General features: G+C 44.3%; 1 protein-coding gene across 1 annotated transcript in view; it reads right to left on the bottom strand.

Annotated features, from left to right (window-relative positions):
* The window catches only part of SYN2 (synapsin II), a 247,025-nt gene that overhangs the window by 67,975 nt on the left and 164,440 nt on the right, over positions 1-14,610 (bottom strand). The window contains exon 4 of the mRNA XM_027863956.1: positions 10,287-10,443. Coding sequence (XP_027719757.1) covers positions 10,287-10,443 — 157 coding nt within the window. The remainder of the gene's footprint in view (positions 1-10,286; positions 10,444-14,610) is intronic.

The following is a 14,610-nucleotide window of genomic DNA, read 5'->3' as shown; positions in this document are numbered from 1 at the left end:
GCTAACTGGAGAACTTGGTGTCCATCCAACCTTCCCTGCTGTTCCAATCCAGAGCCAAAGGCAATAGCATGAGATTATGAATGGGAGACCGAACTCTCACCCAATCCCAGGCATGGCACATGACAGGGTGTAGGGCTTCTTGGGATCCCTGCTCGTGGGACCCTGACCTGGCATAGGCCTGGGACAGGTGGATGAGGAATGAATTAGCTTACATTGCTGCATTCCGGTCTCCCTTCCTCTGGCAGGAGGCACACAGCCCCTTAAAGAGACCCCAGGATTCACAGAAGATGCTGTAATAACTAGGATGACGTGCTAAGGGGAAGAGAGAAGCAAGGACAGGGCAACAGCACAGGAGAGCTGAAAACCAAAGCAAAGTAAAGCAAAGCAAACCACCTTCTCTTCTGTGGCCGGGGCCGTGCAGGGAGTTCAGTCTTGGGAAACACGGGGGTGGGGTGGAGAAGGAGGCCATAGGGCAACAGAGCCCTGGGAGCAAGGCAAGGGGCGGAGGGTAGCCTGGGAAGGGCCAGGACTCCCAGGGGAGAAGGACGGGTGGGAAGAAGCCAGTACAAGACCTTGTGCTGTCTCTGGACTGCTCTGATTAACTTCATATGCAGAATTGTGCACCCTTAGCACTAGAAAGACCTGAGTGATCAAGGATGAGAAGATTTAGAGTCAGAAAGGAACTTAGAGTTCCTTTGGTCCTACCCCTTCAAATTATAAAAGAGGAAACTGAGGCACAGGGAGAAGTTTCATGCCCAAGATCACACAGGGTTTTAGTACCAGCGAGCCATGGGCCGACACCTGTCGTAGTAATAAAAGCATCAATACTTCTTTATATTTATTTGTAAAGCACTCTGAGGTTTCCAAAGTATCTTTCACATACTGCATCCTCTCAACATTCCTGCTCAGTGGCCACAGCGGGTGCTGTGATTCCCATTTTACAGATGAGAAAATTGAGGCCCAAGGTGGTTCAGTGACTTGAAAAAGATCACACAGTCATAAGTGACAGAGCTGAGATTTCTACCCAGGTCTACTGATTATAAATCCAAGGCTCTTTCTCCCATGCCATTGTGGGAAAGGACACACACACAAAAAGAAACTCTATATAGTTTAAATACCAGTTTCTACAACCTTATTGCAACTGCATAAGGAAACTAAAATCATGAACCCTCCAGTGTGGTATAGTGGAAGCACTGGACTAGTGTCAGGAAAAAAAAACTGAGGTTCTGGACACAACTGGGTGCCATGTAGCCATTGACCGCATTTCTGGCCCTCTATTCCCTCATCTGTGAAATAAGGGGGTAGATCTAAATGATCTCCAAGCACACTCTAATTTTGAGCCTAACAACAGACAAATGTGATTGAAATTAGTTTATGTTGGATTAAGATCCTGCCCTCTGGAGGTCTCAACCAGGGAAGAAAGGAGGCAAGACATTTTGAGAACTTGGCTCCCTGCAAAATGTATCAAAGAACAAGCATTTATTAAGAACCTGCTGTGTGCTGGGCACTAAGTATTAGGGATATAAGACAAAAATGAAACAGTCCCTGCCCTCAATAAGCTTATGTTCTAGTCAAGACCAAGAGGGTCAGGAACATCCTCCTGGAAAGGTGACTGACAGAGTCTGCCTGGGAAGCTCCCCAGTAGAACATAAGCTCCCTGAAGACAGGAAATGTTTTTCATGTTTGTATGCTCCCAGCACCTAGCACAGAGCCTTGTACAGAGTAAGTGCTTAATAAATATCTGTTGGGTTGGATTGGACGTCCATCTATCCATCCATCCATCCATCCATCCATCCATCCATCCATCCATCCATCCATCCATCTATCCATTTTTCTAATCCTTGTCAACCATCATGGGCTGAAAGAGAGGCATCAATGACTCTTCTCTTTCCTTCATTCCTCATATCCAATCAGTTGCAAGTATTGTCAGTTTTACTTCCAATATAGCTATTAAACCTATTCCCTTCTCTCCACTCACACGGACACCACCCTATTCCTTATCCTATAATAACCTTCTAACTGGTCCTTCCAATTCCTCTTCTTTCTAATCCATCCTCCATTTTGGGGGAGGGGGACAAAGAAGGGGAGAGAAGAACTTATTAAGCTTCTACTATATTCCAGGTGGGGCAGCTAGGTGGAGCAGCGGATAGAGCTCTGGCTCTGAAGTCGGCTGTATCCACTGTGCCACCCAGCTACCTGTATACAAGTGTAATCTGTGTTTAAAAAGCCTTTCCTCAAGGGAGTAGGATGACAGTGAGTGTCTTTTAACAAAGAAGAGCAGGTAAAGTTGCTGTTTTAATCGTCATTCTATGAGGTACTTCTCCCTATGGAGTCAAGGACAGTGTCAGTGAGTTTAACATTGTTCTATGAGGATCTGTGAGAGGAATTACAGAGAAGACAGACCTAAAGAAGGTGATGAGAAGCTTCTTTGTTATTTGAACTGTTATTTTTATGAGGAAACATAGAAAATGGGTCTTTAGAGAGACTAACGAGAGGGAAGGTTTAAGAAAAAAATGAGACTTCCATCACAGTTGGAGAGAAATTAGAGAAGATAGAGAAAAAAGACAGAAAGGTCTTCTCTCTTTATGGAACTGTTTTGACCTTTATATTGTGAAAAGAATTAGTAAGAAGAGCCTTCGGTATCTTGAGTGAAATGAATGATGGGATTGTATTTGCAGAAGTAAGGGAAGATCAACTGCCATCATTGTGATGATTGATGGTAATGCTTTCTCACAGCTAAAATACTGTAAATAGTAATTTACGACTTTGTTTCGTCATGGATTTCATTGTTAACACAATAGTAATTGTAATCTTTATTTATTCCCAGGAGATAAAAGTATATAATATAGAGATAAAAGTATCGAGAAAGGGGATTTCTTTAGTTTATTAAAATAATATATAGTAATATAGTATAATATAATAATAAGAAAATATTAATATTTGATGAACTGTGGTGAAGGCTTGGAACTTAATTGATTGAGAGATGTACAAGATGTTTGTTAACTCATAAGGAAATATACAAGCATAATTTTGGATTACTCTAGGGCTTGAGCTGATAAGATTAAAAAGAGGAATAAGTCAAGTAGCACAAATGAGATTGGTGACTCGTGTAACCCTGTTACACATGAAGGTAATTTGGGGGGAGAACACTAACAGTTTGTGTGATCCAGAAAAGTCTCATATAGGAGATGGAACTTTGAGTTAAGCTTTGAAGGAAATCTGACATTCTAAGAGGTTGGAGTGAAGTCAGGGCATTCCAGGAATGGGAAGCTGCCTGGGCAAAGGCGCGGAGGTAGGAGATAGCATGCCATATACTGGCAATGGCAAGTTGGTCAGTTTAGTGGGAGCACGGAGGAGATCAGAGTGCAATAAGCCTAGAAAGGTAAGACTCCACACATCAAATGGGGGAGATTGTATTTTATCTCAGAAGCAATATTGAGTTACTAATGACTCCCAGTAAGTAGAGTGATGTGGTCAGACCTGTGCTTTACAAAGGAAGAAAACAAGTATTTATTAAGCACCTACTATGTTCCAGGCATTATGCTAATGACTTTACAAATATTATCTTATTTGATCCCCATAACAATCCTGGGAGGTAGGTGCTATTTATTATCCCCATTTTATAGTTGAGGAAACCGAGGTAGCCAGGGGTTAAATGACTTGCTGTGTCACACAGCTAGTAAGTGTCTGAGCTTGGATTTAAACTCAGATCTTCCTGGCTCCAGACCCTGCACTTTGTCTACTGTACCACACAATTGCCTCTATCGATCTCTTAACTAACTTAGACCCAAGTCTTCTCCTGGGCCTTCTCCACTCTATCACACAGCCTCCTTGTTTCATCCCTTGCTCTTTTCATTGCACCTTATACTCTCTCTGGGATGCAGAAGGGTTGGGGGTTCAAGTTGATGTTTTGGGCATGAAGAAGGGCAGAGCGGCTTGTTTGCGGCTGGCTGAAAAGTAGCAGCCACGATTTCCCCAAGGATCTGAAAGACAGGCAGTTCAGACCATCAGGACTGGCTGGTGGCATGTAGAATCTGGCAAGAGTCACGAATAATAATTGCAATACGATTTTGCAGTCAAGGAAAGAATGGGAAGAAACTGCTGAAATATGCCATTAGGAACAGGTGTTTCCTTCAGTGCCTGAGCTGAGCAGCCAAGGGGCTTAGCCTGCAGGAACAGAATTCGTGGGAAATGGGCCAGCTGAAAGCCCAGCTTCCCCCATCTCCAACTGAACTGGATGAGGAAGACCCTGGACCCCTTGGTCAGCATAGCTTCAGCAGATTTTCCATTGAGACCCCCGCCCCCACCTCCTTAACTAAAAAACAGCTGCGTTCCAGGCCATGGCATCAGAGTGTCCTCCTCCCCAAATGCTTTGAGTCTGACTATGGAGATGGCTCCAGAGATGGCTAGGCCAGTACCTATACCAAACGTATACAACTCCACTTGAGTTGGCCTCTACTGTTCCACGTGGTGGGGAGGAGACACTTGCATCTCTGGCTATGCCAGCCTAGAGAATTTTGGGTGCTAAGTCTATGTTCCTATGAATCTATCACCATCCTAGCCAAGTGACGGTTACAAAATATTTTACCATTTCCTTATATGCACCCCCCCCCCGACCATTACTTGAATATAATCTCTTTTAGGGCAAGATTCTCTTGCTTTTATATTTGAAATCTCAGCACTTTTTATGGTAAGTAGAACATCATAAGTATTTAATGAATGTTCATTCATTCATTCATTCATTCATTCATTCATTCATTCATTCACAACCACTCTGGAAGACTGTTTACCAAGTCATAGAGGGGTTGCAATGTGCAGTGAGTCAGCTGTGGGCCCCAAAGCAACAGAACCACAGACCTCTAAAGTATTAACAAGAGAAACCTTGACTTTAAGACCCACCCCTCACACTATGATTTCTCATTGTCATGTGGAGTTATGGTGACAATAACCTTCCATGGCTCCCTATTACCTCTAGGATCAAATAGAATCTTTTTTGCTTGACATTTAAAGCCTGTGACCATCTGACTCCAACCAAACTACCCTTCTTACTATTCCTCATGAGCTAGTTTCCATTTCCGGTCTCCATGTCTTTGCCCAGGCTGTCACTCATGCCTGGAATGCACTCCTTTACCTCCACCCCTTGGAATCCCTAGTTTCCTTCAAGGCTCAGCTCAAATGCCTTCTCTTGTATGAGACCTTTCCTTGTCCCCCTAGATTCTAGTACCTTCTGATAAAATTACTTTGTATTTCTTGTACATCTTTTGTCTATCGCTAGATGGGTACATGTTTTCCCCAGTAGAATTTAAGTTTCTTGAGGCAGGGATGGTTTTGTTTTTGTCTATTTGTCCTCTGTGCCTTAAATACAGTGTCTTGTAAGCACTACTAAACACTTGTAAATTGATTCATTGATTGGAGACAAGCTGTGGGGGATGCTTCTGCCTAAGGAAGGCTTTCAGCTCCAGTCAGACTGTAGGCTTGTGGTTTAAGAGTCAGGCTGGTGGAGCAAGGCTGGCAGGAAGGTGGGGCAATCTTCATTAGGAAATCACAAAGACCTTCCAATGAATCACTGAAGGGTCACAGTCTGCCTTGGTGGAGGTTATATCCACCACAAGGATGAAACTGTAAATCTTTAAGTATACGGGACCAATGAAAAGTTTGCAACTACTCCATAACTGACTCTTGTCTGCATCGGCCCATGGATTTACCAGAGGGGATCTATATGAAATTAGGGGGACATTCCTCAAATTCTTTTGGTGTTCATGGATGCAACAGAGCCCTCAGGTGTCCCTCACTCACTCTCACTATGTGCCTGGTTCGTGTGTTTTTTCTATGTGGTACAGACATGATAGAGACCGCCACGTGGAGTAAGAAGACCTGAATTCAAATCCTGCCTCAGACACTTACTACCTCTGTGACCTTGGACAAGTCCCCCAAATTCTCTCAGTCTTAAGTTCCTCATCTGTAAAATGGGATAACAACACTTACCTTACTGTGTTGTAGTGACAATCAAAGGAGACAATATTTGTAAAGCACTTTGCAAACCTTAAAATGGGAAGTAAATGCTAGCTTTTGTTATTATTTTTCTCCTGACAATACCCTTGCTTCGAGCTTGAATTTGCTGCTTATAACTTTCACTCACTGCTCCAACCTGAGTCTTCTGGGATTAAAATGAACAGGCCTAATCCATCTTCCATGAAAGAATGAAAAGACACGCATTAATCACATCCTAGGTACAAAGCATTGTGCCAAGGGCTGGGGATGGGAAGAGAAAAGTAGGACAATCCCAGCTTTCATGGAGCTTCCTCTAAGGAGGGAGGCAAGACAGGAAAGAGACTCAACCTTCCCCTCCCTCACTTCAAGACTCAGCATCCCCAGGTCTTTCATTTCCATGACTTCACCTCCAGGCACGTCACCTATTTCCCTTCCTCTGGACGTGCTACAGCTCATCAAAGTTTAGATGCAACATAGTAGAGTGGAGAGAGTGCTAAATTTGGAGCCAGAGGCCCTGGGTTCAAATCCTGGCTATTCCATTTACTCTCTATGTGACCACCCCTCTGTAGACCTCAATTTCAAAAAAAAAAAATGTAAAATGAGGGGATTGGATGTGATGACCTCTAAGATCCTTTCCAGTTCTAAATCTGATTCCATGATTTATCCTTATTAAATTTCGTCTTATTAAATTTAACCCAACGTTCTAGCCTAGCAGGGTTTTTGGATCCATGGCCCTGCCATCCAAAGTGTCAATCATCCCTCCTTGTTTTCTGTAGAATTAGAATCAAATTTGCAGATTATACAACTGCTGGACCCCATTGTCCCCAAATAGACCCTCAAGAAGTCAAATGTTCTAAAAGGTTTTCCCTGCCTGTAATTCAGTTGGGTGACCCAGGGCATCTTCACTACCAGGCCCTTACCTCCTCGGGTCTCTAAAACACACCACTGCTTCTTATACCAAGAAGCTGGGGTTTGAACAGAACCCACCAAGAATATGGAGGAGAAGCCAAGCCTGAGCAGGGAAGAGAGTTAAAGATTTTATTCTAAAGCCACAGGCATGAAAATCTAGCCCCATCTCCCATTTCCCAGGAAGGGCCAGGAAGCAACATCCTGGATGCTGGACAGTGTCCGTCTGGTTGAGGCCAGGGCTGTGGGCCATGTCTCTTAGTCACCCATGTTTTTAAATTCAATTCAGCAAATATTTACAAAGTGTCTGCTAGGTGCCCATCCCTGTCGTAGGCACTGTAGTGGGTTACTCAGTATGTCCAAAATAGAACTCATTATCTTTTCCTACAAACCCAGGCCTCTTTTGAAATTCTCTAGTTCAGTCAAGAATACCATCAGCCTTCCAGACTCTCAAGTTCACAACCTCAGATTCATCCTTAACTCTTCCCTCTCCCTCAACCCACATATCCACCCAACTGCCAAGTCTTAATAATTCTTCCTTTCCTACAGCTCTTGCAAACATCCCCACGAACCTCCTACTTGGTTTCCCTGCCTCAAGTCTCTCTTCTCCAGTCTCTATTCCACACTGATGCCAAAGTCATCATCCTAGAGTAGAGATCTAACCATTATTCCCCTGCTCAGTAAACGTCACTGGCTCCCTATTACCTCTAGGAACCCCTCTGTTTGGCATTTAAAGTCCTTTACAGCCTTGCTCCAACCTACTTTTCCAGCCCTATTATACATTTTCTCTCCTTCAAACACTCTTTGGTCCTGCCAAACCATTCCACATGCACTACATTCCATCTCCAGCTCTTGCACTGGCTGTCTCTCATGCCTAGATGCCTAGGATGCCTTCCCTCTGCCTCTTAGAATCTGAAGTTCCCTTTAAAGTTCAGCTAAAGCACCACTTCTTACATGAGACCTTTCTTGATCCATCCCCCTTCTAGTGTCTTCCACCAAAATTACCTTCTATCTATCTGCAGGGGTGGTGCTGGGAAATGTTTAACAATCAACTCATTGAAAAAAAATATTGTTGACCCACTTTTAGGTTTAATCTCTATTATTAAGTTTCTCCATCGCTCTCTAAAGACTAGACAATTAAAAAAAAAAAACAACAATAAATCAAGCCCTGATTCATAGCAGTTGCTGATTTCTGAGGTGTACATGCTTACACTGAAAATTTAACAATCAGCTCTCACAATCTGGTTCAGACTGGCTCCAGCACATCCCTCTTTTTGGTACATCCACCCATATATCCACTTCATTTCTACTTATTGAAATGTAACCTCCTTGAAGGCAAGAAGAATTTAATTTGTGTTTTTGTATTCTCAATTCCTTAGCACAATGCTTGGCCCAGAGACAGGGAGTAGATCTTTGATTTTATCGGCAAAGGGAACTTCAGAGTGAGGAAAACCCTCTCCTGAGGCTGGTCAGTGCCTTCTCTGCAATGTCTAGTCTTGGAAAGTTGGCTATCCCAATGGGGGCTAAATGATGTATCCTAAGTCTCACAGTCAGTATGCACCAGATGTGGGATGTAAAGCCACATCTTCCAGGCTTCAATTTCAGCTTTCCATTCATTCTACCATGCTGTTTGGTGTATAAGAGACCTTTAATAAATGCTTGTTGATTGAATGGTTGATGAGATAGGAGGAAGAGGGGTAAACGAGGTTGGCTGGGGAGCACAGGGCTAACTTGATGAACACTTTGAATGGGTTCAGGAGAAGCTCAGATTTAATCCTGTAAGCTGTGGAGGCGCCCCTCGGTTTTGTTCTTTTGGGACTGGATCCTGGCACATTTCTGTTCCTGTCCCATAGTCAGAGCAGCCCTCCTCCTCTGCTGGTCAGGCCTGACCCATTGGTGAAAAACCAGGCAGGTTATCTGTGATGCCCTGTACTCCCCTCACTTTCCCTAAATTTTCCCAACATATTCCCTTCCTCCTTCCCTCTACTCATACCCTCTGCAGCTCTTGGAAAGATTCTCATGTGCAGACATAGTTTCCAAGTCAGCATTGTGGGATCATGGAGAAGGCTCTCCATAAATGGAGAGCTGGAGCTCCCCCACTCTGCTACCTGCTAGGTGGTGTGATATTGGGCACGTGGCTTGACTTTCCCAGTACTCTGTTTCTTCATGTGTGAAATGAAGGGATTGGATCCAAAAATTATAGGTACAGAGCCAGAAGGGACCCCACAGGCCATCAAGTTCAGCCTCTTCATTTTACAGATAAGGAAGACCAGAAGTTACATGACTTGAGCAAGGTCACACAGGTGGTAAGTGGGAAGGGGGAGAGAATAAGCATGTATATAGCACCTACTATGTGCCAGGTACTCTACTAAGTGTTTTATAAATATCTGACTTGATTCTCACAACAACCCTATGAGATAGGTGCTGTTATTATCCCCATTTTACAGTTGAGGAAACCGAGGCAAACAGATGACCTGCTTAAAATCACATAGCTAGTAAGCATCTGAGGATGGATTTGAATTCAGGTCTTCCTGACTCTAGGCTAGCACCCTAGTCACTATGCCACCTAGCTGGAGGAGCTGGAATTTGAGCTCAGGTCTTGTGATTCCAAATTTAGCATTCTTTCTACTATTGTAGACAGACTCGGTGCTTTCTAAGGTTTCTATAAATTCTGTATTGTGTTGTGTTGTGTGTGTGTATGAGTGTGTGTGTGTGTGTGTGTGTGTGTGTGTGTGTATGGATGTATACAGAGGAATCTCACTGACATCCTCCATACATATACACTAGCAGAGATTGCTATAGAATCAGCCAACAGGGAGCCAGCCTGCTTTGACCTGTCCCCTCTTAGCTCTTCTTAGCCTCATGAAGCTCCCATCCAACAGCTGGGCCATATTTCAGCACACATCATGTGTTGTGACATGTGGTGTGCATTTTTGCTACCCCTCTGGCCTCCTGTGACTGATGACAGCTGTTATGTGCCCTTCGGGTCATCCTTAAAGAATGGATGCATTGTTTAGATATAATCTTCCAGAACATTCCCCATGCCAGAGTTGTTTGCATGGCACACACATGCACGGACATGCACACATGGTCAAACGCGCGCACGCACACACACACACACACACACACACACACAGAGCCTTCTTCGGGTGCCTTGTGATCATTCCACTCTGTTCATCTCTGCGCCCCCCTCCTCACAGCCCAGGCTCCTACTTCCAGGGACCTCTCAGGCCCTCTGCTGGTCATGGGGTGGGTGCAGATTGGAGGACACAGGTCTCTTGGCATCCTTTCTCCCTGGGACCCCCTTCCCCAGGGTCCAGGAGAGACCCAACACAAGGGCCAACACAAAGGAGACTCCCCAGGTCCCACCCAGCCCTCGGCTCACTCACCACCCAGGGCTTGTCGCAGAAGTTGTAGATGGAATCCAGGGAGTTGACGCTGGGGATGCCAGCATAGTGCATGCCAATGATCAGGTTTCTGTAGTCCTCATTCTCGGCCATGCCGAAGGAGTGCTGCCGGACAAGCACGAAGTCTGGCCGGAAGGATCTGAAGAGAAGAGTAGAGACAAGAAGTTGTTTACCCAACTGGACTCCTCCATCCACATTTTATTGTGAGTTGAACTGCATGCAGATCCTTAACATATCCCCAGGCAGCTAGGTGGTGCCATAGTGCATAGAGCACTGGGCATGGAATCAAGAAGACTCATCTTCATGAGTTCAAATCCAGCCTCAGACACTTACTAGCTGTGTGACCTTAGGCAAGTCCCTTAACATATCCCTAGACCAATGTAGAAGAATGCCAAGATGGCCCTCTAGTGAAGCCAAGCAGATTAAAATGTAATTGGGCAATATTTTAGAACACATATAATGTTAGTATGTGGTTTTTGAAGTTAATATGTGGCCACAGGAATTCTTATGTACAGTTTTGTGGACACCCCCTTTCTATCTGAATTTGATATCACTGGTGTAGAGGGAAAAGCACGGGATTTGGAGCATAAAGACCTGGGTTTAAACCCAGAGATGACCAACTATCAGCTTTTCCCTTTTCTGGGCCTCAGTTTCCCCCTCTGTAAAATGAAGGGGTTCAATTAGATCAGGGTTTCTTAACCTGTCCTCTGTGAATTTTTTTAATCTCAATAATTGTTTTTCAATATAATCAGTTTCCTTTGAATCCCATTTTTATGGATTTAAAAACATTATTCTGAGAAGGAATGGTTGGGCTTTACCAGACTGCTGCCAAAGGGAGATATATGACTCATCAAAGGTTAAGAACTCTTGGGCCAGCCGATCTCAGGTATTCCTCGCCACTCTAAATCCTGTGTACTAAAAACCCCTCTGCATCACAGAATCACAGAATGGCCATGTTGGGATGGTATTCAGCAGCCATCTATCTAGTCCAACCCATGCTCCAAGATAAATCCATTTCTACATCACCCCATACCCCATCTGTTTGAAGACCCCCAACGAGGAGGAAACCATCACCTCATTCCACTGTTGTATTTCTTGAGAAATTTGCATTGCCTAATCCCCTCCCATGGCTAAGAAATTCCACAAATCTTTATTGAGTACCAGAAATCCTCTAACTGCCAAAGCCAACAGCCATTTTCTTGGGATTCATTCTACAGGATTTCTTGCCACCTTAGATCACTCCTTCCTTCTGGATATATCCCCCCCCCCCAGGTCTTCATGAAACTGCTCTCTATCCTTCAACCGGTCTGTGTGAAGGTTCCTTTTTAGGCTCATTTGCTGATTCATCAGCCAGCTCTTTTCCCTATGTATGAGTGTCCCACAACACTCTGTCTTGGGCTCTCTTCTCTCTTTCCACATTCTCTCTTGGTGACCTGATCAGCTTCCAAGGGTCCAATGATCAACTTCACACGAATGATTCCAAAATTCCTAACCAACCGTGATTTCTTTCCTGAACTCCAGTCCAACATCACCAGCTGCCTGCTGAATATTTTCAATGCAGTAGTCTTGATAGGCATTTGTAGGAAGGAAAGAAGGAAATAATCATTTATTAAATACCTACTATATGCCAGGTACTGTGCTAAGCACTTTACAACTATTGTCTTGTTTCATCCTCACAACAACCCTGGGAGGTAGGTGTTATTATCATCCCTATTTTGCAATCAAGGAAACTGGGGCCAAGAGAAGCTGTCACTTGTCCAGGGTCACACAGCTAGTAAGTGTCTGAGGCTGGATTTGAACTCAGGTCTTCCCACCTCCAGGCCCTGTGCTCTGTCTACTGTGCCACCTAACTGCCTTTATTCTTCACCAAGACTACACCATTGAAATCACAGGTCCAGTTCCCCAGCTGCCAAATTATAATGATGATGATGATGATGACGATGATGACAAATGACATTCACACAGCACTTTAAAGTTTACAGACTTTATCCACTTTGATCCTCCCAGCAACCCAGAGGAGTGGGGGAAGGGAAGAGGTTATGGTCCCCATTTCAGAGATGAGAAAGTCCTAACGGCTCACAAGGCTCATAGAACTTTCCAGCATACAACTGGTCATCCTGTGAGCAAGGCAGGGTTAGGCAGCTGCCACCGTCGAGGAATCCTGGGACAGATGAAACTAATAGAGTCCCATCAGGGAGGCAATACGCACGCAACCCTTTGTACAAGGTTACATGTTCGGTGCTTAAATCAATGGTTTAAAATATAAATGTAACAGGTGAAAGTGGTGGAAGTGTGCCATGAGAAACAATGAATCTAAAGAATTAGAGAAACATTAGAAAACATCAGCTAATGCTGAGAGAAGTAAACAGACATATGACATGCACAATGATGTAAATGGTGAGACCAGCACAACTGAAACATAATGCTATGCAATCAATCACAGTAACCAAACATGGCCTGAAAGGAGAGATACAGGAATGCAAAGTCCTCTATTTTTTGCAGAGATTGGGGGGAGGTGTGCTACGGGTGGACACTGCATACACTGTCAGACTTGATTGATGTGGGTTTAGTTTTGCTGAACTGATATTCTCTCTCTCTCTCTCTCTCTCTCTCTCTCTCTCTCTCTCTCTCTCTCCCCTTCCCTACTTCTCTCTCTCTCTCTCTTCTCTCTCCTCTCCTTTCTCTTCTCTTCTCTTCTCTTCTCTTCTCTTCTCTTCTCTTCTTTCTCTCTCTCTCTCTGTCTCTGTCTCTCTGTCTCTCTCTCTCTCTCTGTCTCTCTCTCTCTGTCTCTCTCTTCAAATTTTCTAAAAAGGATGGCAATCTGGGAGGGGGAGGGAGAATGATATATTGGAAAATGAAGAGGATGTAAAGCCAAAAGAACTCAATAAAGATAATCTAAGTTTCAGAGGTGTTTAGAGGCCCATGACCTTAGAAATCACCTTGGACTAGAGTAATCCAGAAAGTCTTCATGAAGAAGACTTGAGGGTGGTTGGGATTCTAGGTGCCCAGGGGGACACTTCCAAACCACTTAGTATAAATGAGTTTAGTTTCTCAGATGCTGAAAAACACCTGATTGTGGGGGCTTGGGTTGCGAGGGGGAGAAAGGCTCAGTAAAGGAAGGTGAAGATAACCCAGATGCCTTCCCCCTTCTGCCCGTGTGCCATCCCTAGTCCTCAAGCTCAATCTTTAAGGACTCTGGCTCCTTCTGGAAATAGCCAGGGAACAGCCGGGCCAGGCCCATTCCAAGCTCCTGAGCCAAAGGTCTGGGCAGCCTGATGAAAGGCGCCAGTTCCCCAGCATTCTCCTTCCTGATGGCTTACCCCAAATCAAAAGGTGGGGATAAGAACAAATATTTTTCATGTAGCTGGGATTGAGCAACAAGGGCAGGAAGCAGAGAGGACAGAACATTCTCTGCCTGGCAGCTGATGTCTGGTTCAAATCGGTCCAGGAAGGCATCCCTGCCTCCAGCTGTGGCCCCTCAGGACCTGGGCCTCTTACCCCATGGCTGTGATCTCCAAAAGGAGCTGTGCCTCAAAATAAGAAAGATTTCTTCCCTAAGGGGTGCAGGGTAAAGTATGCTGGATTCTGAGTGGGAGGAACGGATTCAAATCCCACCACTGCTACTGACTACCTGAGTAATCTTAGGCAAATGAATCTTCTGGGGCTTCAGTTTCCTCATTTATAAAAAGGAGGGAGTCAGGCTAGGTGATCCCAAAAGTCCCTTCTGTCTCTCACCTATGAATATCCATTGGTGTGAATATACCCTAGAATCATAGTTTTATATCAAGAAGGGACATTAAAGGTCATCTAATCCAACTCCTTCATTTTACAGATGAAGAAACTGAGGCCCAGAGAGTTTAGGCCCAAAGTCAGATTGCTAATAAACAAAGGATCTGGGGCTCAAGTCCAAGATTCTAATGTCATCTCCAGGGTTCTTCCCATAACCTACTGTTCTCTTTCCTTCTTTTACAGTCACCCTCAACAGTTATGACCCTAAGTCAAGTTTTCTGACCTGGGGCCTTAAGGTGCTCCTGGTAAATAGAATTACAGATTCTCAGATCTTGAAGGAATCTCAGAATTCAACAAGGCCCACGTTCCACTAAGTTCAGGAATACTTCCTATAGCATCCCTGACAGCTGGTCCTGTAGTCTCTGCATGAACACCTGGAGTGGCTGACAGCTGAGAACCTAAAGTTATTTTGGGATCTTGGCTGGATTTGTATAATAGAAACCAACCAAATATCTAGGAACTTTCTCATCCTAAATTTTTCTCTACTATAATAAAGAACTCATTCTCTTTGCCTGCA

This window comes from Vombatus ursinus, unplaced genomic scaffold, assembly GCF_900497805.2.
Source record: "Vombatus ursinus unplaced genomic scaffold, bare-nosed wombat genome assembly UNPS02014773.1, whole genome shotgun sequence".
NCBI classification, from domain to species: domain Eukaryota; kingdom Metazoa; phylum Chordata; class Mammalia; order Diprotodontia; family Vombatidae; genus Vombatus; species Vombatus ursinus.
The sequence above is the reverse complement of the archived record's forward strand: the minus strand, read 5'-3'. Positions and strand labels throughout refer to the sequence as shown.